We start from the raw sequence: 27,406 nt of genomic DNA, 5'->3' as shown, positions 1-27,406 counted from the left end.
CCATCTTCACTTTGGACTGAACCACCAGGAAGTGGATGTACATCTCAGTCATGGTATTGGGCAGCTTTCCTCCCTCTGTGGTCTTCAACACGTCCTCCAGAACTGTAGCAGTGATCCAGCAGAAGACTGGGATGTGGCACATGATGTGGAGGCTTCGGGAGGTCTTGATGTGGGAGATGATCCTGCTGGCCTGCTCCTCATCCCTGAACCTCTTCCTGAAGTAGTCCTCCTTCTGGGGGTCAGTGAACCCTCTGACCTCTGTCACCAAGCCAACACAGTCAGGAGGGATCTGATTGGCTGCTGCAGGTCTTGTGGTTATCCAGAGGCGAGCAGAGGGAAGCAGTTTCCGGCTGAAGAGGTTTGTCAGCAGCACATGCACTGAGGTGGACTCTGTGACATCAGTCAGGACCTCATTGTTGAGGAAGTCCAGAGGAAGTCGACACTCATCCAGACCGTCAAAGATGAACACAACCTGGAACTCTTCAAACCTGCAGATTCCTGCTTCTTTGGTTTCAGTGAAGAAGTGATGGATAAGTTGCACCAAGCTGAACTTCTTCTCTTTCAGCACATTCAGCTCTCTGAACGTGAATGGAAACAGGAAGTGGATGTCCTGGTTGGCTTTGTCTTCAGCCCAGTCCAGAGTGAACTTCTGTGTTAGGACTGTTTTCCCAACGCCAGCCACTCCTTCGTCATCACTGTTCTGATTGGCTCCTCTCTTCCTGGCGAGGCTTTGAAGAGGTCTTCTTGTCTGATGGGTGTTTCTGGTCTGTGTGGTTTCCTGGATGCTGTTTCAATCTGTCTGACCTCATGCTCCTCGTTGACCTCTGCAGTCCCTCCCTCTGTGATGTAGAGCTCTGTGTAGATCTGGTTCAGGAGGGTTTGGTTTCCTGCTTTAGGGATCCCCTCAAACACACACTGGAACTTCTTCTTCAGGTTAGACTTGAGTTCATGTTGGGCTGCAGTCACACGAGTTTCTGGAATGACAACAATCACAGATGAACTTACTGAGTGGTGGTCTTCTGTTTCATTGTAAAGTCTTTAAAATCCTCTTACTGCTCTGCAGACAGTCAGCCAGCTCCTCCTGCTCCATTCTCCTCAAGAAGTTTAGTGTGATCTTCAGAAATGCTTCCCTGCTGCTCCTCATCTGCTCTTCATCCTCACCGTCCAACACCTCCTCATCTTCCTTCTGACCAGCAGGGCCTTCTGGGTAATCTGGATTTAGGGCCTTTTGCATCTTCTTCAGCTCGCTCTTCATAAAGCTGACAATGTTCTTCTCAAGCAGCTGAAACCAAACAATAAAAGTATATTTAATGTTTTTAAATATTTTAAATGGTGTATTGAGGCCGATTCAAAGCTATCTCCTTAATTTAAGTTTTTAGCTTTCATTTTACATCAAAACTGTACAAGTTTGTATTTTATGAGTATTGTTTTATTATTATTTTCTGAAAAGTGTTTAACCTAATCTGTGAACATCGTGTTAATGTAGATTGTAAATGCATTCTGGAAAATATTATTGTAAATCTAATCCAATAATACCAACTGACAATGAAAAACAAGCACAATTCTCCATCTTCAATTAAAGACCATAAAGTCTTGAGTGTCTAGATGTTGACATCAGAGGTCAGAGGAGGTTTAATACATACGGTTCAGGTAGGAATTTAGCTTTAATCCATGTTTCATCAAGTTAGGGCCGGGAATCCCGAAATAACCCAGAACCAAGTAGTATTCATACCTGCAAACTTGTCACCTTTCGGTGAAATTCGCCGTTTTGAAATCAAAATAGGTCATCCACGTGAATCGTGTGGATCCGAAGAGTATTTGTTTTTAGGGGGGGGGGCCAGATGCCAGAAGTGAAATGTTTCAGTTCTTTGTCTCCAATGCAGACAGTCTGTAAAGTGATGTAACTCTACAGCTGCTCATCCTGATGAACTCTGTATCATCTGGTCAGATACAGACTGAAGGCCTCTTAGCGTATAATCAATGCTATGATGGCTCCATGTAGTTTCATTCATATCTTGCTGTGGGCTAATACTAATATTACTGCCATTTGTTAAGTGTTGAAAAAGTTGGTAAAAAGTGAACCATACAGATGTTTTATTCATTAATATTATAGATAAATATACCAGTCTCGTATTTATGGTATCGTATTGAATTCTGGTATCAGTATCATGATATTTATGGCAGGTATCGTATAGAAGTTATAATGTTAGTATCGTGACAACCAGGTAGAGGCAGAACAGACTCAAGGAAAAGTCCTTGAGTCCTTTAACCATATTATATATAATGACAATGTATATTTGTTATTACTATTATTATAGGGCTTAGTCAGAGCGGAGGACCTTTTGTTCTTAAACTGTTTATTAATATTATTTAGATTTGTGGTCACTTTTTTCACCCCTCATGAGTTTGCAGGTATGAATATTGAAACTTCTCCAATCAAACAATTCCTGAGATTCCTTTTTGTGCTTGCAAGCTTGGCGGTGATTAGCGAGTCAGTGCCACACACAAAAGCTCCACAAGTGAGTTCATCCCTACAGATAAATAACTCAGCCGTTTAAATGATATTAGGCCTGAAGGTGAGACATAGAGGGCGTGGCCTCTTTGATTGACAGGTGGACGTCTCCTCTGTTGCTCCACCTGCTCGTCTAATCTCCATCAACGATCCAACTCTTTGACCATCTCTATATGTTATACAGTCTCTGACTCACACACCTTAAATATGGGGTCCAGGTCTCCTGGGATCACTTGGGATCTCTGTTGCTGAACTCTTTGGAGAAAACAAAAGGACAAGTTGTATATTATGTTCTGTCTTAAGGAATCCTGAAGTCAAGGTAAAGGAGGGTCTGACCTCTGCTGATGGATCCTGATGGAAACACAGTCGCCTAATGAAAGCTCACCTTAGCTCAACAGACTGAAGTCCACCTTTGAAATCATCAGGGATAAACATAGACCGGTCACTCTTCAGGGACACACAGCTGGGTCCAGGTCCAGGTCCAGCTCGAGGAGAGTCATCTCTCTGCTGATGGATCCTGACAGAAACACAGGGCTGATTCACATGTTCAGTAAAATTCTGACAGATTTAGTTTGTTTTGGTTGTAAAAGCTTACCTAACAGACTGAACTCCATCTTTGAAACATATCGGGGTTCCCATAGACCGGTCACTCTTCAGGGACACACAGCTGGGTCCAGGTCCAGGTCCAGGTCCAGGTCCAGGTGAGTCTGGTCTGCTCAACACAACACACTCAGAGCTTAGAGGGTGAGTCATGACGGAGGAGTGGCGTGCCATGGAGAACGGTCCTGGCCTCACCTCTGAGCTTTGGTCTGGCTGTCATGTTCCCCACACAGAGAGGTTTTAGAGGGAGGGACTCCCTCCTCTCTGTCCTCCCACTGATGCATAGCAGAGTCCACACCTTCACACACACACCTGCTGCACAACACTCACGTCACAGGACACACACACTGCAACAGAAGCTGTCAAACCGGTTCAGACATATTTCATTCATGAGTCAAACTCAAGTTGCTTCAAGGTTTTAGCACTTATTTTATTATAAGACGTGCACATCTTCATCAAATCACTGTCCTTTAGCTCAGATATAAATGAGAGAGTATTATTACACCTGAAAGCAAAATAAATGATCAGCCAATCAGCATCAGGAACCATTTCTACCGTCCAGTTAAAGAGAGAAAGATCCTGATGATCCAACATGTCCAGATTCCTCTGGTCAGATTCTCACCTGCTGAACTGACCTCAGGTCAGTTTACGGACACGTTCACCTTCTGTGTGGAGGAACCTCTGGAGAGAAGAAGCTGCTCATGTCTTCCCCTCAGTCCTGGTGTGTGTGTGTGTGTGTGTGTGTGCATTTGAACTGAGGATGCGTGCGGTCACGCCCCTCATCTCTTGACGTCACAACCAGTCCAACCGGTGGATTCCGAAGTGAATGATTATGGGCGTGTTTGTTCTCGTTCAGCACTCCCAGAATTCCCTTCTGCTCTCACACGTTCACAAACAGCTGCTGTTGTATCTGTGACTGTCCACCAGCTCCAGCCTCTGATCCTCTTCTCTCCCGGAGAAGAAGACCATGACTCAGTTCCTCTGATGAGCTGCAGCTCTGCACATTTCACTGAGAAGGATCAGGAACTGAATTCAGTTTGTTTGATACTGCCCAAAATCACAAATCACCACTTTGCTTCAGAGGGCTTTACAACCTGTACACATACGACATCCCTGACCTTTGACCTTGAAAAACTGAAGAAAACTGATGAAAAAAGGGAAGAATCCTTCAGGAGAGCAACAGAGGAGGATCCGTCTCCAGGATGGACGGATCAAGAACATGTCCTAAAGACATCAAACATGGATCACATGAAACTTCCTGATGGTAAACTCAAGTTATTTTACTCAGAGATCAATTATCTGGGGATCTATTGTACTTTTCGTCACATGACATCTATTGTACTTCTGTCAGTGGCGGGCCGTCCGGGCCTTCTAAGCCTTCTCTGAAGCCGATCTGAGCTATTTTATAATAAATACATTTAAAAATGTAAAAAATCATGGGGACCTTATTGTTGATTGACATCATCTTCAACCAATCATATCGCTAGTTTGACATACTGGGTGTATTTCTTGAGGTCTTTGGCCTTCTGGAAGCTCATGAGCTGTACTCATTGTGTTCAAGTTATTCAGGTGCTCTGCAACATCCACCACGAATGCAAGGTCCTGCATCCGTTCTTTGGACTGAAATTCTAAAACTGGTTTGCCCTTTTTTTCCATGAACTGTTCAATTTCCTCTCGTAATTCAAAGACACGCCTCAGCACAGCAGCTCGGCCTCACCATCGTACCTCGGTGTGGGACGGCAGCCCATAGCTGTGGTCTTTCTCTCTGAGAAGGAAGTCAACCTGGCGGTGATTCAGGCCTCTGGATCGGATGACATCAACAGTCTGGACGACCACCTTCATGACGTTTTCCATCGTTAATGACTTGCAACACAAAGCCTCCTGATGCAAAGTGCAGGGAGAAGTCCCAAAATCACATCCTCCATTTGCAGTCTGCACTTCTTTTCTGAACTGTGTCACAACTCCTGCTTTTCCCCCGATCATTGAGGGCGCACCATCTGTCGCCATGGTGACAGCGCGGGGCCAGTCCACTCCGACCCGGTCCAGGGCGCCGACGAGAGCGGTGAAAATATCAGCTGCTGTTCCTAGAAATGTAGAGGAATATATCATGTATTTGCTACACCTCAAATACAATGTTGAGTCATTAAATACATAAATATTGTCCTGGTGTCCACTATAATTGACATTCATAAAAGGACTATTAATTTAATAAACAAATAACTGAAATAGTTTCATAACTAAACATATCATTCCTGGCATGTTAATAAACAAGAAAATATATGAACATCATCGTAAAAAAGACAATAATTAAGCAAAATTTGACTTAACTTTTGACTCTCCCTAAAATGTGCAGATCTTGTGTGAAAAGAAAGAAGAAGTTGTCATCACCCCGACACATGTATATATATATATATATATATGTATAAAGATATATATATATACACTACCGTTCAAAAGTTTGGGATCACTTAGAAATGTCCTTATTTTTCAAAGAAAAGCATTGTTTTTTTCAATGAAGATAACATTAAATTAATCAGAAATACACTCTATACATTGTTAATGTGGTAAATGACTATTCTAGGTGGAAACGTCTGGTTTCTAATGAAATATCTCCAGAGGTGTATAGAGGCCCATTTCCATCAACTATCACTCCAGTGTTCTAATGGTACATTGTGTTTGCTAATCGCCTTAGAAGACTAATATCTGATTAGAAAACCCTTGTGCAATTATGTTAGCACAGCTGAAAACTGTTTTGCTGATGAGAGAAGCTATAAAACTGGCCTTCCTTTGAGCTAGTTGATTATCTAGAGCATCACATTTGTGGGTTCGATAAGACTCTCAAAATGGCCAGAAAAAAAGAAGTTTCATGTGAAACTCGCCAGTCTATTCGTGTTCTTAGAAATGAAGGCTATTCCATGCGAGAAATTGCAAAGAAACTGAAAATTTCCTACAACGGTGTCTACTACTCCCTTCAGAGAACAGCACAAACAGGCTCTAACCAGAGCAGAAAGAGAAGTGGGAGGCCCCGGTGCACAACTCAGCAAGAAGACAAGTACATTAGAGTCTCTAGTTTGAGAAATAGACGCCTCACAGGTCCTCAACTGGCAGCTTCTTTAAATGGTACCCGCAAAACGCCAGTGTCTACGTCGACAGTGAAGAGGCGACTCCGGGATGCTGGCCTTCTAGGCAGAGTGGCAAAGAAAAAGCCATATCTGAGACTGGCCAATAAAAAGAAAAGATTGGTATGGGCAAAAGAACACAGGCATTGGACAGAGGAAGATTGGAAAAAGGTGTTATGGACAGATGAATCCAAGTTTGTGGTGTTTGGATCACACAGAAGAACATTTGTGAGACGCAGAACAGGTGAAAAGATGCTGGAAGAGTGCCTGACACCATCTGTCAAGCATGGTGGAGGTCATGTGATGGTCTGGGGCTGCTTTGGTGCTGGTAAAGTGGGAGATTTGTACCAGGTAAAAGGGATTTTAAATAAGGAAGGCTATCACTCCATTTTGCAACGCCATGCCATACCCTGTGGGAAGCGCTTGATTGGAGCCAATTTCCTCCTCCAACAGGACAATGACCCAAAGCACACCTCCACATTGTGCAAGAACTATTGAGGGAAGAAGCAGGCAGCTTGCTGTCTGTAATGGAGTGGCCAGCACAGTCACCAGATCTCAACCCCATTGAGCTGTTGTGGGAGCAGCTTGACCGTATGGTCCGCAAGAAGTGCCCATCAAGCCAATCCAACTTGTGGCAAGTGCTTCAGGAAGCGTGGGGTGACATTTCAACAGATTACCTCAACAAATTAACAGCTAGAATGCCAAAGGTCTGCAATGCTGTCATTGCTGCAAAAGGAGCATTCTTTGACGAAAGCAAAGTTTGAAGAAAAAAAATTAATACTTCAAATAAACATTTTTATAAAAATATGTGTTTCTTCATGTGTGACGTGTAGTGCTCACTTGTACAATCGTAAATAGATGTGACATGTGGCTTCAAGAGCCCCAGCAATATGTTCATCATTGTTTTGTAGATGGAACATTACTAGTATTCCATTCTTCCTGTTGTTCAGTGTTCGCAATGTTTCTAATCTCTGTTCACAGTACCATCGTCATTATATACTCGTCACGAAAGTCAATTAGTTGTTATCGGTATTGTGTGGCTGTTGCGTTGCGAACAAGCATCGCTAAACATGTTTCAAAGTGTCAATATCCGAACAAGGTAACCAGTTGTTTCAGATCCCCTCCGCCAAACTGTTCCCATGAAACAAAAGATGTGACGTAATGGTTGAATATATCAATTACTTGAGTTAAAACTAATATCTGGTGGCGCAGCGCACAGACTGCGCGGCTTAGAGTGCAGACTCATTTTGCGTGACAGAGATCGAAACCAGGTCGGGCGATCTTTTTATTTTTATTTTTTATTAAATGTATTTCTTCATACGTGGCTGTGATGCACTGCTCACTTATACAATCGTAATCGCCGAAATGGATATGAACGGAGGCTTGAAGATCTCCAGCAATATGTTTGTGAATGTGTGACGAATCTGGTGAGCGAGACAGAGCCCCGCTGCAGATGTGAAGAGAACACAACGCACGCACGCGTAGGGAAACCAGTAGGTTTGAAAACCAGTAGGGGTGTAACACCGGTCTTCGCGCATGAAAAGTCACTAGCACCCCCCTAACTGTTACTCATAAAATGTAGTCAAACAAAAACGGAGCAAATCACCGTGTTCATGGCCCGGGCAAAGACAGCGCGGTCTCCTGGCTTCAACACGTTACTGTCAGGGAAGACACAGCGCACCAAAAAAAAAGTTTAAAAAAAAAACTTTTTACCTTTTCTGATTCCGCTAGCTCTTTGCTAACTTCCGCTAGTACTTCCGCTAATACCTCCGCTAATACATCTACTTAGAAAGTGTATTCTGTACGTTTTCTCCGTCGAAAGTTGCAAGACCCGACTTGCTGCATTGATCGCGACTTTAGACATTGTGTGTTAGGGCTCCTCTTGTGAAAAAATATTACGAAATAAAAGAAAATGTAATATGTTCTTTGCAAAGATGAGGATATGTTGAATGCTGGGATACCAAACATGCCCATGTTTATTGACGTGGTCTGCGTGAGCAAGCCGTTTAAAAGAAAAGGGAGGGTCTTAAGGACGCCGGCGTCCTCAGTGGAGTGGAAGAGGTTAACCCTCCTGTTACCTTTACATTTACTAACATATTTTACCCTCGGGGTCAATTTGACCCCAGCAATTAAAACCTACAGAAAATTATTAGAATTAATATTGCTTCCCAAGTTTAAGTGTGAGGTACTTTATGTTTGTTTGTTGACTACCTAAATAGCCCTTTAAATATATAAAAAAGTTGATATTTCTTATAAGTTTGACACAGTGAAAAACAGCCTGGGGTCAAATTGACCCCAAAGAACACCGACATTAAACATTGAATGGGGTCAAATTGACCCGAAAGGTAACAGGAGGGTTAAACATTCTGTTTAGGATGAAGATGTATTAATGTTCCATATGGAAGAAAACTGCTAAATAACTGCTGAGTTGCAGCACCATTGTATAGAAGAATGTATAAATGTATATATCCGTCTTTTGTCATAAATCTCTATGTTCTCACAAAATATACCGAGAATATCGGTAATATGTGATTAATCATGATTAATCCACAAAAACCTGTGATTAACCCGATTAAAAATTTTAATCGTTTCACAGCCCTAATATATATACATATATATATATATATATATTCATAAACACATATCTATCTAACTATATCTATATATATAAAGATTGTTTATATATAGAGAGATATGTATCTTTATATATATATATGTATATATATACATATACACATATCTATCTATATCTATCTATATATATAAAGATATATATATATAAAGATATATATATTTATATATATATATTGATTGATTGATTGATATATTTATTTGTCGTTTGCCAGAGTACAGGTACAAAAGCATCGAGATTGCAAGAAAGGGTGGATGAAAGATTACAGCATAACATGAGGGAAGAAGGCGAGAAAAAAACACCAACCCCCCGACTATGCCCCGAGAGGGGTACAGTGTGGGAGCATGAAAAAAACACCTTAGCACATAAGCACATACATCTTAGACATGACTTGCAACGAGTAGGAAGGGGGGAGGGGAGGTAATCCAACAACTGGGTGATCTAAGCCCATCCATTGGGGGCAGAAGGTAACCAGCACCGACAAGCAGCCAGCCGGTCCGGCGCCAACACAGCAGCGCCAGCACAGCCCCGTCCGGTCCCACTGGGGGTAAAAAGCAGGCGAAGGCGTGGGATGGGGGGAGGGGGGTAGTGAATGCAATCAGTATATTGAAAGTTTGTGTGTGCGTGGTCTGGTAAGTCGTCCTCCCCCAGGCCACAACAGACAGAGTTCACAGTCCGCAAGATGGTCGTTGCCATGGAGATAGCCTTGAAAGGTCCTGGGAGAAAACAACCACAGGTGTCTGTGGATAGGGGGAAGGGAATGAGAGGTTCTCACTTCAGCGATCTTCAGGGGAGTTGTTGTTCCAGTAACGGCCTTGGCCAAGGCCCGTTCTGGTCGAGGGAGCCGAAAGCAGATAAGATTGGGATTGTTTGGTCTTCCAGCAGCTACATCCAATTTGCGCACAGGTCTGCTATTCCACCACTTTCCTCCCATTTTCCAAATCGATCCAATTTCGTCGGGCAGCCTTAGGGGGCTTTTAACGGCTGTCACCGTTTCCTTAATTTTCCGATAAACCAGGGCAACGCCAAATCCAAACAGCAGAAATCCTGTAATCATAGTTCCGAATAGGTAGATGTCATCTACGTCCTCCACGGAAAGGGCTGCTAGACACACGACACGTCCATCGTGTAACCAGCTGCAACGTCCCGGCAGGACGGGCAGGTTCCCCCGAACCCAAGCTTCTCGTCGAGAAGACGGTGTCAATTTCGTTGAGAGACCAGTTGATCAGATGACCAGTTGATCGGTCCATAGTTTTAGTTCGAAGAGCAATGAGGAGAGAGTCTCTCAAGTATATGACAGACAAGACACGGACAAGAGAAGCCAAGCAGGGAAGGGAAGGTCATGGGGAGGAGAGGGAGAGAAAATGCGACCGCCTTCGAAGAGAGCCAAAGAGCTTTATATTTATATATATATATAAAGATGTATATATACATATACACATATATATCTATCTATATATATAAAGATTGCTGCTTCCCATCCACCCACCTGTTCTCATTAGCACCTATAAGCCTTTTAATCGTACGGTGCCCCCCTGTGGTCACATCTAGGAAGTGCAGGTCCCAGTTCACCCGCTGTTTCCCTCAAAGATAGAAGAGAGCATCAAAACTACATGTTGGCTCCAACACAGCGGCCCCTAGTGGTTAATGACAGGAGGGCCTAGACAATGAATACATGTGTATACAATGGAGACAATAAGCCCATAATACAATGAATGAACAACAACAACCCCCTGTGATTCTTGTCATCCCCATACATCTCTGTGCATTCATAGAGTGCTGTCGCTTTTGAGTTGAGTTTTTCTGAAGTTTATTTTTGTCACACAATAATATTTTCGGAGTAGTTGTACGCAGAGAGAATACCAATGTGCAGAATAAACAGTTTTACCTCCTTTTGGCTGCAGATATAATTTAGCCACTCGTGTTTCATATATTTAAAACCCAGTGCTAGTCTTTGTGTATTTTAATTATTTTAAATTCAAGCTTTGAGAAATTTCACTGCAATAAAGCAGGAAACGGGTCTGAAAATGCAGTTGAACATAAAATGTATTCTTTGTTCCCTTTTTAAATCACTATGCCTGCAAAAAGAGAGATGTCAACACAAGCAGATGAGTTTCAGGAGGATTTTAAATCAATATACCGCGTTATACCAGAGGATTATACACATTCACACACTTCTCGAAAATCGGACTTTCCTTTAACGCCGCACCGTCGCCCTCGACGTGAAGACGGTCCGTACGTTTTGTTAGTTTGTTTTTTCGTTTCATTCCAAATACGAATACGGAAATCACGTGGTTTTTCGTTTTCCGTTCAAAACCAAAACGGAAAACGAATACCACCTCCGTATTTCGTTTCTGCTGTCTGAAACCAAAAACGACAGAACGGAAGTGCTTAAAATGAAGTCAAAATAAAAGCCAGTGATACATATTCGGATTAACCTTAGAAGAATATTAATTAATCAATATAAAGAATAAATAATTAAACGGATATTTTAACGATGCAAACACATAGCAGGGTAACGTTAGAAGAATATTAATTAGTCAATATAAAGAATAAAGAATTAAACCTGGATATGTTAGCGACAGTGGTGACGACGGAAGTTTAATATTCATGTAGCCTACACAGCAAGAATCACCTTCTCACTTAATCGTTGCATTGTTTGATGCAACACAGTTCCTAATATAGATTAATCAAAGTAATGTTTCTGTGCAGAGACTATATTTCCACCAAGAGTAAACGGTTCACCTTTATACCGCTAGATGGCAGTATACCTGTTATTGATACATATGTATTTAATGCCGTTTATTTCCTCTGATATTTATGTTCATGGTTAATTTCCAGCATAGTTGTATACATCATGTATTTACTTGTTTTATTTGGGTCATTTTGGAACAAAACATTCCCACATGGAAGAGTGAGGATATGATGACCACGAGGCAATACATATTGACAATTGAAAAATAAAGAGACAGTAGTTGATTTTTTCTTATTAAGCAGCCTTCAGTTAACACCTAGTCACAGCACCACCTGTGCTTCACCTGTAACCTTCATTACTACATCATCATTACATCAACGGTTAATGGGGACAAGTTTTTTGTTTTGTTTTTTGTTTATATGCATGTGTGTGTATGTATAGTGTGTGTTTATATGTATATATGTGTATATGTATGTATATGTATACGTATGTATGTGTGTATATATATATATATATATATGATTCTTTGAAATAAGTTTTTTCGAGAAATCATAGGTTAGGGCACTTATAAGCTCGTTAGCTTCAGCCTCGACCCTTCGGTCAGCCACTTTCTTCATTTGTTGAATTATGAGTGTTGTATATTTTGCTGATTGAAATAAACTAAATCATCATCAACATGTAACCTGTTCTGTTGTTACTCTGCAGTCTTAGTCCTCTGACTACATCACATCATCATCATGTAGTACTTTGGTCTCCAGAAGGATGGAGCTCTGTGTTGTGTGTGAACATGTTCTGAGGAGTTGACTCCATGAGTTATTGTATCAGACTGAAACATGGAGAGCAAAGCTCCTCTCACATCTCTAAGATGTCTCACATAGTTTATAGTATTGATTGTTAGGAGTTGTTGTCTGTGTTTAGTCAGTATGGCTATATCTCTGCATGTACATTTAGATAAGCCATATTCAGCTCAGAGCCTTCTTTAGCTCAGAGCAACAGGCCATGGCCTTCTTTAGTTTAGAGCAGCAAGTCATGGCCTTCTTTAGTTTAGAGCAGCAAGTCATGGCCTTCTTTAGCTCAGAGCAGCAGGTCGTGGCCTTCTTTAGCTCAGAGCAGCAGGTCGTGGCCTTCTTTAGCTCGGAGCAACAAGTCATGACCTTCTTTAGTTTAGAGCAGCAAGTCATGACCTTGTTTAGCTAATAGCAACAGGTTTAGCTCAGAGCAACAGGTCATGGCCTTGTTTAGCTAATAGCAACAGGTTTAGCTCAGAGTAGGCCTAACAGGTCATGGCCTTTAGTTTAGAGCAGCAGCTCACATGTAGCCTACTTATAGGCTATCTGATCCAATGACATCTGCACACTTCTAGATTAGTAAAGAAAGACAATCTTTGGTATTTTCTAATTCTTTATGTCAAGCACAAGTTAACTACTCCCCTAAAAGAGGAAGCCTTCAGAATTAGTGGTAGCATTGCATTAGGATTACATTCCTGTATTTGAATTGTATTGCTGGATCTCAATTCCTCTGATTCTTCCATCTGCAGTTAATCTGCTCGCATGATTTACATCATCAAAGTTTTGCCTTCCAAGAGCTGTTCCAAATGAAAAGTGAATGTCAGATGTATGAACTGTCCTGACTGAGCTTCACTGAAGCTTTATACCTGCTACAAGCTCAGGTCAAAATGGTGTTTAGTATTATGTGATTTATAGGTTGGCTCAGATTGTTTATCATTGATGTTTGTTCCTGCTGTTTGATTGTCGTGCTCAGACATCAGCTGTGTTCTTAGTGAAGCAATAGGTGTCAGATTGGCATCCAAACTGAGGGTGTCAGGGTCCTTAAGCTGCCCTTCATAAACAAGCGAGGTTCCCAACCACATAGGGGTCCTCCTCCAGTGGGAAATCTTCACACTGGGTCCAAATCTGTGATACCCGGCTGTGATACAATGGTGGCTAATGTATGAAGTTATCATGGCTTCACCGCCCTAAACCGACTGCAACCGTCTTGTGTGTGTATATTTTGGGGTGTACGTTTGTTACCTAGGTCAGAGGTCGCTGAACAAGCCATCTTCCAGTGCCTTACAGGGCAGGGGGTCAACACACCGTGTCACTCTCAATAGTTGGTGTTACAGGTCCAGCCTTTCCCATTAGAGATTAAAAATGAAATTCGTGCCAGACTTTGAAGACATACCGGTAAGTGTTTATTCAAAAAGAACATATTTCTCCCTTTAAACCCCCAACATTTGAAGAAAAGAAAAAAACATCCCGTCAGTTGAACCAAATAAAAAGCACAGACAATAACAATTTGGACACACAAAAAAACATCAGCGTTGACAATTTCTCCTTGAGATGTCGATGAGGCCTTTGAGTCCATCTTTGAACGGTTGTGGCAGATTATTCACTGCATTGTCCAGCAGTCCACTTGTATCAGGGCACTGCAGAGCAAATTCCCTCACTGCAGCTTCCTGGTCCTGTGAACTTGGAAATGGGTTGGTGCCAAAGTCTGACACTGTCAGTGAGCCCACTTCCTGGTCGTACCAGTCTGCAGCCACAGATGCATTTGGCAAAAGGTCTGTCGACAGCTTCTTTGGGCATCCATCTCTGGCCAAGTAATTTGGTATCCCCTCCCTGTAATAATAATTCAATGTGGCTGTCACAACCATGCCATGTATTGCAACATGCTCCTTCTAGTATTTGATTAAACATGTTTAAGAAACATTCAATAGTAAAACATTTTGAAAATAATTATTCACATTAAAAAAGGCTTGAAAGACCAACTCAAGACATACCAGGAATCCTGTGTGCATTCCATGCTTGCACAGTTCGGTTAACACCGATCTGGGCCAACTGGCATGTCAAAGATGACACACAGAACCGAGTCATCTGGTCCTCCATGTCCAGCTCCTCCTGATCCACCAGTTCGACCAATGCAGCTTTCAATGGGTAGTTAACTCGGTTGTTAATTTCTGGCCAGATTCTCTCGATTCTGTGATTCTGTCATTGCAAAATAGAGACATTTTCAGATTCTTGATAAACAAATATTTTCCTTCACTTCGCCCAGACTAACTTACTTTCACACATTTCAATATCTTCAGTTAACCATTCTGAATAATTAATGAAAGTGTGAAATAGTTATTTAATTACATGTTGATTAACTTTATAATCAGCAAAACCATTGTATGTCGATCACCTTTGTCGATGGTGTTTGGAGATATGGTGGCCTTTCAGTGTTGTGGCGGTGGCTGGCCAACTTCTCCTGCATGAAAAGAGTGAGGTAGAACTCCTTTCCATGATCCACTCTGACCTGGTCCCATTATCCATATTCCATTACTGCACTCCTGCAAGAAAACATAACATTGGCAGACAGCAGTATGGAGGGTAAGGCTAATGGTGTCAGATACATTTACAAAATGTGTAGTAGGTCTTGTGTTATCAGGTACTGATGAGGTGAGATGAGTTGTAACTTGCTGCTTAAAAGGGTTTCTGTAGTTTTCAATAAGTTTAATTTAAGTCCTTTTTTAGACCAATATGAATGCAATTTAATACGTTGATTCAAATCCAAACTAAAAAAATATACAGTATATTATGAAGGTTTTCACATGCGACTAATCCCACTTAAGTTGAGCATTTTCTTTTAATACATTAACAAGCCATATTGAATTTAAATCCACTTTCGAAAATGTGCCTCTTCCTAATCAAGTACATTTTTCAGAGCTGACAAAATGGTATTCAAGAAATTGTAAGATATTTCATTTTAAATGCATTTTTTTGTTTTTAAGGACCCACAGACACCCTGTTAAAACACCTCATAAAATGGGGATGATTTGTAATGTTTAGGGTACAAGGACAACAGTCTTTTCAATTACCTGTAAACGTCATTCTAGATGGTGAGGTTGTTCTTTACAGGCATAGTAGCTTGTCCAACAATTTTGCTGGAGAAGCCATCTATTGCCAGCACATGAGTCACGCCAAACATGACAATCTTCTCATTTTGGTCCATGTGGATTTTAGACCCACATAGGCTGCATGGTAAGGAAGAGGGTTGAGGTTCCTTGCTCCCTTAAACACAGACAAAAAAGAACATCATGACCTTATTGAATAGCACACCATATTCTAATTTGAGAAAAAAAAACCTGGCATCGTGCCTTATGGTAAGGTGGGTGAATGTTGCGCAAAACAGCTCCAACACGACCCTCTGATGCGAAGACACCTGCAGCTGCAAGACTCCCAGTCATCATTTTCCTGCCATAGGTAGGACCACCCTGAAGATAAAGAAAGGAATACATGTTGCATTGTAATGTTAAGCCATGAAATGTCAACTTCAACTCCAATTAAATTACTATTAATTGTTAAGTGTTTTGAATTATAGATGATTATGAAAACTAGTTGCAGTTTAAACATGTTTTACTCGTTACATTTTCATAGTTGTAAGAGACAAATTTAATTAGCAGTAGGCTACATTATTTAGTTGGATTCAGATGTTGACCTTTAATCAGATCTGTGTCTAACTTTAATGTTAAAAGATGTCGTTATCATTTGTTATTGTAATAAATACAAGCAAGTTACAGAATGACGTCACATGGATCACACTTTACGGCAGGTATTTACGGCTGGAGCTGCGTGGAGCTGCACAGTTTTCGGACCGTGTTACAATAACTATATAACTACTAAATACAATAAATGTGGGACAGTCTTTCTTACCATCTGTTTGTATGAACCATCTATATCCTGCCTGTGTGCCCGGCCATCACCCCACGAGAACCACACTTTACAAATGTTTCTCATTTCCCCCCTAAATACACCTTTATTGGACATGGGACACTAAGGTAAGGCTTTCTTCATGTCTCCTAATATATATGGTGCTCTAGTACTTCTAATAGACTGGGTGACTGAGAGTGACACACACCCTGTTCAGGGCTCTCAAGTTTTGAAGACAGGCAAGAGTGACATTTCTACAGATCCATACGACTGCACCAAGAGGATGACTATGTGCTGGCCTTTGGTCATCTTTTATAACATAATTTATGCATATCAACACTATAAATTAACATAACTAAAGTTTACTTTCAATACAAACTTTTATGACTCATTTGGCTTGATTTTTAGTGGGCGGGTCATTATGACCCTGAACACAGGTGTCTCATCTCTATTTATCTACATCACCCCATGACATTTTTTTACTAAATGGTAATAAAATGTAGGAGAATATACATGTTATAGTAAACTAATGCAATTTAATTTAGATTTAGATTTTTTCAATGTACCTAAAAAATTGTTTGAACATGTATTTTTCATTAAATCTATGGAGGGGTGAATAACTCAATTCCACTAAAAACTGATTGGATTGTTAGTAATGGTGTTGGTGATGAGGTACAAACTATAGTTATTAGGATGTTTTTGTTTCTGACCACTTTTGGGTCAAACTGACCCGGGAGCATGACGGCTGTATGTCAGAAACGAACATAACAGGAGGGTTAAAGTATAACATACTAACCTTACACACACTTATAGTTTCGTTGTATGCATTTTTTCGAGCAAATAAATGAACTGCACCCTACCTGTGTTATTGCATTGGAGACTGCAGCTTCAAGTTGTTGGTCCGTCACTCGCTGTCTTTAACCCGTGGTCTTTACAAAACTTCCGAATATTGGCCACGGACGCTCCTCACGCAAGCCACATTCAAATATCAAGTGTTTTTTATGTCCACATCACTACAGCCACTATGCATCATTTGTTGTACAATATCTAAGTACGGTAACAGGCTGGAGTCCATCTTGCGTGTTTCAGTGCAAAAGGGTGGCAGTGGCAAACACGTCTACTGCGGGAGATAAACACAGAATAAACTCAGTTACCCAAAATGCAACCCTTTGTAGTGTCAACTACATTTAACCCTCCTGTTATGTGGCGGGTCAAATTGACCATTTGTTTCTTTGTAAATGTGGGACAGTCTTTCTGGCTCCTCCAACCATATGTTTCAAAACACACACACACACACACACACACACACACACACACACACACACACACACACACACACACACACACACACACACACACACACACACACACACACACACACACACACACACACACACACACACACACACACACACACACACACACACACACACACACATTGTTTGATTCACTTGTGAGAAGGTTATTTTCATGTACATTTTCGTTATCAATATCCAGGTTTACCCATATTTATTCTCACACTATTATTTTTTCTTTATTCATTTATGGTTTAACACGAATGATCACTGGCTTTATTTTGATTTCATTAGCTTTTCGTCGTTTTAGCCAGACAGCAGAACGAACACGGTATTCGTTTTCGCTTTTTCAACGAAAACGAAACATCGATTTCCGTATTCGATTTGAATGAAACGAAAACAACCAAACGCACACGGACCCAGGTCCGCACGTAATGTTATTTCGTTTTTCGTTTCATTCCAAACACGGAATACGGAAATCACGTGGTTTTTTCGTTTTCCGCTTGAAACCAAAACGGAAAACGGAATACCACCTCCAGATTTCGCTGGCCTGAAAACAAAAACGACAGAACGGAAGTGCTTAAAATGAAGTCAAAATAAAAGCCAGTGATACATGCCAGTGATACATATTCGTATTAACCTTTGAAGAATATTAATTAATCAATATAAAGAATAAATAATTAAACGGGGATATTTTAACGATGCAAACACATAGCAGGGTAATGTTAGAAGAATATTAATTAGTCAATATAAAGAATAAAGAATTAAACCTGGATATGTTAGTTTACAGTGGTGACGACGGGAAGTTTAATATTCATGTAGCCTACACAGCAAGAATCACCTTCTCACTTAATCGTTGCATTGTTTGATGCAACACAGTTCCTAATGTAGATTAATCAAAGTAATGTTTCTGTGCAGAGACTATATTTCCACCGCAGAGTAAACGGTTCACCTTTATACCGCTAGATGGCAGTATACCTGTTATTGATACATATGTATTTAATGCCGTTTATTTCTCTGATATTTATGTTCATGGTTAATTTCAGCATAGTTGTATACATCATGTATTTCCTTGTTTTATTTGGGTCATTTTGGAACTAAACATTCCTACATGGAAGAGTGAGGATATGATGACCACGAGGCAATACATATTGACAATTGAAAAATAAAGAGACAGTTGATTTTTTCTTATTAAGCAGCCTTCAGTTAGCACCCAGTCACAGCACCACCTGTGCTTCACCTGTAACCTTCATTACTACATCATCATTACATCAACGGTTAATGGGGACACGTTTTTTGTTTTGTTTTTCGTTTTATGTTTATATGCATGTGTGTATGTATAGTGTGTGTGTTTATATGTATATATGTGTATATGTATGTATATGTATACGTATGTATGTGTGTATATATATATATATATATATGATTCTTTGAAATAAGTTTTTTCGAGAAATCATAGGTTAGGGCACTTATAAGCTCGTTAGCTTCAGCCTCGACCCTTTCGGTCAGCCACTTTCTTCATTTGTTGAATTATGAGTGTTGTATATTTTGCTGATTGAAATAAACTAAATCATCATCAACATGTAACCTGTTCTGTTGTGACTCTGCTGTCTTACTCCTCTGACTACATCACATCATCATCAACATGTAACCTGTTCTGTTGTTACTCTGCAGTCTTAGCCCTCTGACTACATCACATCATCATCATGTAGTACTTTGGTCTCCAGAAGGATGGAGCTATGTGTTGTGTGAACATGTTCTGAGGAGTTGACTCCATGAGTTATTGTATCAGACTGAAACATGGAGAGCACAGCTCCTCTCACATCTCTAAGATGTCTCACATAGTTTATAGTAGTGATTGTTAGGAGTTGTTGTCTGTTTTTAGCCGTATGGCTATATCTCTGCATGTACATTTAGATAAGCCATATTCAGCTCAGAGCCTTCTTTAGCTCAGAGCAGCAGGTCTAGCTCAGAGCAGCAGGTCATGACCTTGTTTAGCTAAGAGTAACAGGTTTAGCTCAGAGCAACAGGTCGTGGCCTTCTTTAGCTCGGAGCAACAAGTCATGACCTTGTTTAGCTAATAGCAACAGGTTTAGCTCAGAGTAGGCCTAACAGGTCATGGCCTTTAGTTTAGAGCAGCAGCTCACATGTAGCCTACTTATATCTGATCCAATGACATCTGCACACTTCTAGATTAGTAAAGAAAGACAATCTTTGGTATTTTCTAATTCTTTATGTCAAGCATGTTAACTACTCCACTAAAAGAGGAAGCCTTCAGAATTAGTGGTAGCATTGCATTAGGATTACATTCCTGTATTTGAATTGTATTGCTGGATCTCAATTCCTCTGATTCTTCCATCTGCAGTCAATCTGCTCGCATGATTTACATCATCAAAGTGTTGCCTTCCAAGAGCTGTTCCAAATGAAAAGTGAATGTCAGATGTATGAACTGTCCTGACTGAGCTTCACTGAAGCTTTATACCTGCTACAAGCTCAGGTCAAAATGGTGTTTAGTATTATGTGATTTATAGGTTGGCTCAGATTGTTTATCATTGATGTTTGTTCCTGCTGTTTGATTGTAGTGCTCAGACATCAGCTGTGTTCTTAGTGAAGCAATAGGTGTCAGATTGGCATCCAAACTGAGGGTGTCAGGGTCCTTAAGCTGCCCTTCATAAACAAGCGAGGTTCCCAACCACATCGAGGTCCTCCTCCAGTGGGAAATCTTCACACTGGGTTCAAATTCAGATACCCGGCTGTCGGGGAGACCGACTTATGAGCCTGAAACAAGTGATACGATGGTGGCTAATGTATGAAGTTATCATGGCTTCACCGCCCTAAACCGGCTGCAACCGTCTTGTGTGTGTATATTTTGGGGTGTAAGTTTGTTACCTAGGTCAGAGGTCGCTGAACAAGCCATCTTCCAGTGCCTTACAGGGCAGGGGGTCAACACACCGTGTCACTCTCAATAGTTGGTGTTACAGGTCCAGCCTTTCCCATTAGAGATTTAAAATGAAATTCGTGCCAGACTTTGAAGACATAAGTGTTTATTCAAAAAGAACATATTTCTCCCTTTAAACCCCCAACATTTGAAGAAAATAAAAAAACATCCCGTCAGTTGAACCAATTAAAAAGCACAGACAATAACAACTTAGACACACAAAAAAACATCAGCGTTGGCAATTTCTCCTTGAGATGTCGATGAGGCCTTTGAGTCCATGTTTGAACGGTTGTGGCAGATTATTCACTGCATTGTCCAGCAGGACACTTGTATCAGGGCACTGCAGAGCAAATTCCCTCACTGCAGCTTCCTGGTCCTGTGAACTTGGAAATGGGTTGGTGCCAAAGTCTGACACTCTGTCAGTGAGCCCACTTCCTGGTCGTACCAGTCTGCAGCCACAGATGCATTTGGCAAAAGGTCTGTCGACAGCTTATTTGGGCATCCATCTCTGGCCAAGTAATTTGGTATCCCCCTCCCTGTAATAATAATTCAATGTGGCTGTCACAACCATGCCATGTATTGCAACATGCTCCTTCTAGTATTTGATTAAACATGTTTAAGAAACATTCAATAGTAAAACATTTTGAAAATAATTATTCACATTAAAAAAGGCTTGAAAGACCAACTCAAGACATACCAGGAATCCTGTGTATTCCATGCTTGCACAGGTCGGTTAACACCGATCTGGGCCAACTGGCATGTCAAAGATGACACACAGAACCGAGTCATCTGGTCCTCCATGTCCAGCTCCTCCTGATCCACCAGTTGGACCAATGCAGCTTTCAATGGGTAGTTAACTCGGTTGTTAATTTCTGGCCAGATTCTCTCGATTCTGTGATTCTGTCATTGCAAAATAGAGACATTTTCAGATTCTTGATAAACAAATATTTTCCCCGCCCCCAGACTAACTTACTTTCACACATTTCAATATCTTCAGTTAACCATTCTGAATAATTAATGAAAGTGTGAAATAGTTATTTTATTACATGTTGATTAACTTTATAATCAGCAAAACCATTGTATGTCGATCACCTTTGTCGATGGTGTTTGGAGATATGGTGGCCTTTCAGTGTTGTGGCGGTGGCTGGCCAACTTCTCCTGCATGAAAAGAGTGAGGTAGAACTCCTTTCCATGATCCACTTGACCTGGTCCCACATCCCATATTCCATTACTGCACTCCTGCAAGAAAACATAACATTGGCAGACAGCAGTATGGAGGGTAAGGCTAATGGTGTCAGATACATTTACAAAATGTGTAGTAGGTCTTGTGTTATCAGGTACTGATGAGGTGAGATGAGTTTTAACTTGCTGCTTAAAAAGGGTTTCTGTAGTTTTCAATAAGTTTAATTTAAGTCCTTTTTTAGACCAATATGAATGCAATTTAATACGTTGATTCAAATCCAAACTAAAAAAATATACAGTATATTATGAAGGTTTTCACATGCGACTAATCCCACTTAAGTTGAGCATTTTTAATACATTAACAAGCCATATTGAATTTAAATCCACTTTCGAAAATGTGCGTCTCTTCCTAATCAAGTACATTTTTCAGAGCTGACAAAATGGTATTCAAGAAATTGTAAGATATTTAATTTTAAATGCATTTTTTTGTTTTTAAGGACCCACAGACACCCTGTTAAAACACCTCATAAAATGAGGATGATTTGTAATGTTTAGGGTACAAGGACAACAGTTTTTTCAATTACCTGTAAACGTCATTGTAGATGGTGAGGTTGTTCTTTACAGGCATAGTAGCTTGTCCAACAATTTTGCTGGAGAAGCCATCTATTGCCAGCAGATGAGTCACGCCAAACATGACAATCTTCTCATTTTGGTCATGTGGATTTTGTGACCCACATAGGCTGCATGGTAAGGAAGAGGGTTGAGGTTCCTTGCTCCCTTAAACACAGACAAAAAAGAACATCATGACCTTATTGAATAGCACAACATATTCTAATTTGAGAAAAAAAAACCAACCTGGCATCGTGCCTTATGGTAAGGTGGGTGAATGTTGCTCCAACACGACTCTCTGATGCGAAGACACCTGCAGCTGCAAGACTCCCAGTCATCATTTTCCTGCCATAGGTAGGACCACCCTGAAGATAAAGAAAGGAATACATGTTGCATTGTAATGTTAAGCCATGAAATGTCAACTTCAACTCCAATTAAATTACTATTAATTGTTAAGTGTTTTGAATTATAGATGATTATGAAAACTAGTTGCAGTTTAAACATGTTTTACTCGTTACATTTTCATAGTTGTAAGAGACAAATTTAATTAGCAGTAGGCTACATTATTTAGTTGGATTCAGATGTTGACCTTTAATCAGATCTGTGTCTAACTTTAATGTTAAAAGATGTCGTTATCATTTGTTATTGTAATAAATACAAGCAAGTTACAGAATGACGCCACATGGATCACACTTTACGGCAGGTATTTGCGGCTGGAGCTGCGTGGAGCTGCACAGTTTTCGGACCGTGTTACAATAACTATATAACTACTAAATACAATAGCTATTATGGAGTAATGTGGGACAGTCTTTCTTACCATCTGTTTGTATGAACCATCTATATCCTGCCTGTGTGCCCGCCATCACCCCACGAGAACCACACTTTACAAATGTTTCTCATTTTCCCCAAATACACCTTTATTGGACATGGGACACTAAGGTAAGGCTTTTCATGTCTCTCCTAATAAATATGGTGCTCTAGTACTCTAATAGACTGGTGACTGAGAGTGACACACACCCTGTTCAGGGCTCTCAAGTTTTGAAGACAGGCAAGAGTGACATTTCTACAGATCCATACGACTGCACCAAGAGGATGACTATGTGCTGGCCTTTGGTCATCTTTTATAACATAATTTATGCATATCAACACTATAAATGAACATAACTAAAGTTTACTTTCAATACAAACTTTATGACTCATTTGGCTTGATTTTTAGTGGGCGGGTCATTATGACCCTGAACACAGGTGTCTCATCTCTTTTTATCTACATCACCCCATGACATTTTTTTTACTAAATGGTAATAAAATGTAGGAGAATATACATGTTATAGTAAACTAATGCAATTTAATTTAGATTTAGATTTTCAATGTACCTAAAAATTGTTTGAACATGTATTTTTCATTAAATCTATGGAGGGGTGAATAACTCAATTCCACTAAAAACTGATTGGATTGTTAGTAATTGTGTTGGTGATGAGGTACAAACTATAGTTATTAGTATGTTTTGTTTCTGATCACTTTGGGTCAAACTGACCTGGAGCATGACGGCTGTATGTCAGAAACGAACATAACAGGAGGGTTAAAGTATAACATACTAACCTTACACACACTTATAGTTTCGTTGTATGCATTTTTTCGAGCAAATAAATGAACTGCACCCTACCTGTGTTATTGCATTGGAGACTGCAGCTTCAAGTTGTTGGTCCGCCACTGCTGTCTTTTAACCCGTGGTCTTTACAAAACTTCCGAATATTGGCCACGGACGCTCCTCACGCAAGCCACATTCAAATATCAAGTTTTTATGTCCACATCACTACAGCCACTATGCATCATTTGTTGTACAATATCTAAGTAAGGTAACAGGCTGGAGTCCATCTTATGGGCTTCAGTGCAAAAGGGTGGCAGTGGCAAACACGCCTTCACTGCGGAGATAAACACAGAATAAACTCAGTTACCCAAAATGCAACCCTTTGTAGTGTCAACGACATTTAACCCTCCTGTTATGTTGCGGGTCAAATTGACCAATTGTTTCTTTGTAAATGTGGGACAGTCTTTCTTGCTCCTCCAACCATATGTTTCAAAACACACACACACACACACCCCGACACTCTCACACACACACACACACACACACACACACACACACACACACACACACACACACACACGCACACACACGCACACACACGCACACACACACACACACACACACACACACACACACACACACACACACACACACACACACACACACACACACACACACACACACACACACACACACACACACACACACACATTAATACCCACACAGTGAGAGGTGATTCTTGTGTACATGAATATTCACGCCGTCACCACTGTCGCTAAATATCCAGGTTTACCTTTATTTTATATTGACTAATTAATATTCTTCATCGTTAGCCTGCTGTGTTTGCATCGTTAAAATATATCCATTTAATTATTTATTCTTTATATTGATTAATTAATATTCTTCAGTTAATACGAATATGTATCACTGGCTTTTATTTTGACTTCATTTTGACTTCCGTTCAGTCGCGTTTCAGACAGCAGAAACGAACACGGTGGCTCTGTATTCTGCTTCGCTGAGCTCAACGGAAAACGAAAACCACGTGATTTTCGTATTCCGTATTTGACGAATGAAACAAACCAACAAACAACAAACGACACGACCGTCCCAGTCGCCCGGAGGATGACCATGGATGACTTTCCTCGACCGCTCGGCCCACGGTTCGTGTAATTTTGTTAGTTTGTTTTTCGTTTCATTCCAAATACGGAATACGGAAATCACGTGGTTTTTTCGTTTTCCGCTTGAAAACCAAAACGGATAACGGAATACCACCGGGATTTCGTTTCTGCTGTCTGAAACCAAAACGCATAGAACGGAAGTGCTTCAAATGAAAGTCAAAATAAAAGCCAGTGATACATATTCAGATTAACCTTTAGAAGAATATTAATTAATCAATATAAAGAATAAAGAATTAAACGGGGATATTTTAACGATGCAAACACATAGCAGGGTAACGTTAGAAGAATATTAATTAGTCAATATAAAGAATAAATAATTAAACCTGGATATGTTAGCGACAGTGGTGACGACGGGAAGTTTAATATTCAAGTACACAGCAAGAATCACCTTCTCACTTGTTGCATTGTTTGATGCAACACAGTTCCTAATATAGATTAATCAAAGTAATATTTCTGTGCAGAGTTGTTGCTGTTATTTATATTTCCACCGCAGAGTAAACGGTTCACCTTTATACCACTAGATGGCAGTATACCTGTTATTGATACATATGTATTTAATGCAGTTTATTTCCTCTGATATTTAATGTTCATGGTTCATTTCCAGCATAGTTGTATAAATCATGTATTTACTTGTTTTATTTGGGTCATTTTGGAACTAAACATTCCTAAATGGAAGAGTGAGGATATGATGACCACGAGGCAATACATATTGACAATTGAAAAATAAAGAGACAGTTGAGTTTTTCTTATTAAGCAGCCTTCAGTTAGCACCCAGTCACAGCACCACCTGTGCTTCACCTGTAACCTTCATTACTACGTCATCATTACACATATATATATATATATATATATATATATATATATATTAGGGCTGTGAAACAATTACAATTTTTAATCGGGTTAATCACAGGTTTCTGTGGATTAATCATGATTAATCACATATTACCGATATTCTCGGTATATTTTGTGAGAACATAGAGATTTATGACAAAAGACGGATATATACATTTATACATTCTTCTATACAATGGTGCTGCAACTCAGCAGTTATTTAGCAGTTTTCTTCCATATGGAAATATTAATACATCTTCATCCTAAACAGAATGTTTAACCTCCTTGTTCCCTTTCGGTCAATTTGACCCCATTCAATGTTTAATGTCGGTGTTCTTTGGGGTCAATTTGACCCCAGGCTGTTTTTCACTGTCAAACATATAAGAAATATCAACTTTTTTATTTATTTAAAGGGCTATTTAGGTTGTCAACAAACAAACATAAAGTACCTCACACTTAAACTTGGGAAGCAATATTAATTCTAATAATTTTCTGAGGTTTTAATTGTTGGGGTCAAATTGACCCCGAGGGTAAAATATGTTAGTAAATGTAAAGGTAACAGGAGGGTTAAACAGAACATGTTTCTCTTTTTTGTCAACCATTAACTCCACCATGATACAATCTAAAGGCCTCTAGTCTTCCTCTAGCAGCTGCTGAGGCAAACTGACTGTGGGTTTTCTTCATGAACTGGGCCGTGATGAAAGGGACGGCGAGGACACCGCTGCAAAGCTGAAACCTCACCGCCCGGACACGGGACAGATTGACAAGTGACTTTTTTTGCTCGGTCCCGATGCGCGCACGGAGCTCTGTGTGGCGCGAGACGGAGATCGATAAGTGTTAACGCAACGCCAAGAGACAGAAATGACATGCTGCTGTGGAGATACGATCAACAACAGACGCTTAGTTTAATAAAAGAACAAAGACGTGTTTCAGAGAACATGTCAGGGGCGGGCCAATCTTTTAATGTCATGCGATCTACCAACACTACGCCGCGATCGACTGGCAGGTCGCGATCGACGTGTTGAGACCCCTGATCTACAGGAAGTAGAAGTCGTAACAAGGTTTCCGTAGGTGAACCTGCGGAAGGATCATTACCGATGAACAGACCGTCTGCATGAGAGCGGACAGAGTTCAGGTTGAAGTGGTGGATTGGAAGCTCATTTTGCAAGTGACTTTTTTTTCGTCCCGATGTGCACACGCCGGCATCGGAGCTCTGTGGCGCGCGAGATGGAGATCGGAGTCGTGTTAACGTGACACGTAGAGACAGAATGACATGCTGCTGGTTAGAGACGACCAACAACAGACGGATTGGAAGCTCATTCTGCGCATGCGTTAAATGCGTTAAAAAAAACAAACTAGTTAAACCTGGAATTTAATTAACTGAGTTAACGCGTTATTTTTCACAGCACTAATTTATACTTATTACAAAGGTGATAGCAGCCAGCCAGTCAGTGGATGGAGATACCCGACAGGACCACTGAGTCCTCCACTTGGGGTCTGAGTGAATTATTTCGTGCACTGGGCTCAGATCCTACTGAG

General features: G+C 40.5%; 1 protein-coding gene and 1 pseudogene across 1 annotated transcript in view; one reads left to right on the top strand and one right to left on the bottom strand.

Annotated features, from left to right (window-relative positions):
• Positions 1 to 11,017, bottom strand: part of LOC130196680 (NACHT, LRR and PYD domains-containing protein 12-like) — a 102,381-nt gene extending 91,364 nt beyond the window's left edge. The window contains exons 1-5 of the mRNA XM_056419003.1: positions 10,353 to 11,017; positions 3,735 to 5,196; positions 3,308 to 3,459; positions 3,108 to 3,224; positions 2,923 to 3,029 (exon numbers count right to left, since the gene is read on the bottom strand). Coding sequence (XP_056274978.1) covers positions 2,923 to 3,029; positions 3,108 to 3,224; positions 3,308 to 3,396 — 313 coding nt within the window. The 5' untranslated portion in view covers positions 3,397 to 3,459; positions 3,735 to 5,196; positions 10,353 to 11,017. The remainder of the gene's footprint in view (positions 1 to 2,922; positions 3,030 to 3,107; positions 3,225 to 3,307; positions 3,460 to 3,734; positions 5,197 to 10,352) is intronic.
• Positions 1 to 27,406, top strand: part of LOC130196709 (zinc phosphodiesterase ELAC protein 1-like) — a 146,843-nt pseudogene that overhangs the window by 75,363 nt on the left and 44,074 nt on the right.

The sequence above is a fragment of the Pseudoliparis swirei genome, chromosome 7 (genome assembly GCF_029220125.1).
Source record: "Pseudoliparis swirei isolate HS2019 ecotype Mariana Trench chromosome 7, NWPU_hadal_v1, whole genome shotgun sequence".
Lineage (NCBI taxonomy): Eukaryota > Metazoa > Chordata > Actinopteri > Perciformes > Liparidae > Pseudoliparis > Pseudoliparis swirei.
Note: the sequence above shows the minus strand (reverse complement) of the source record. Positions and strands in the feature narration are given on the sequence as shown.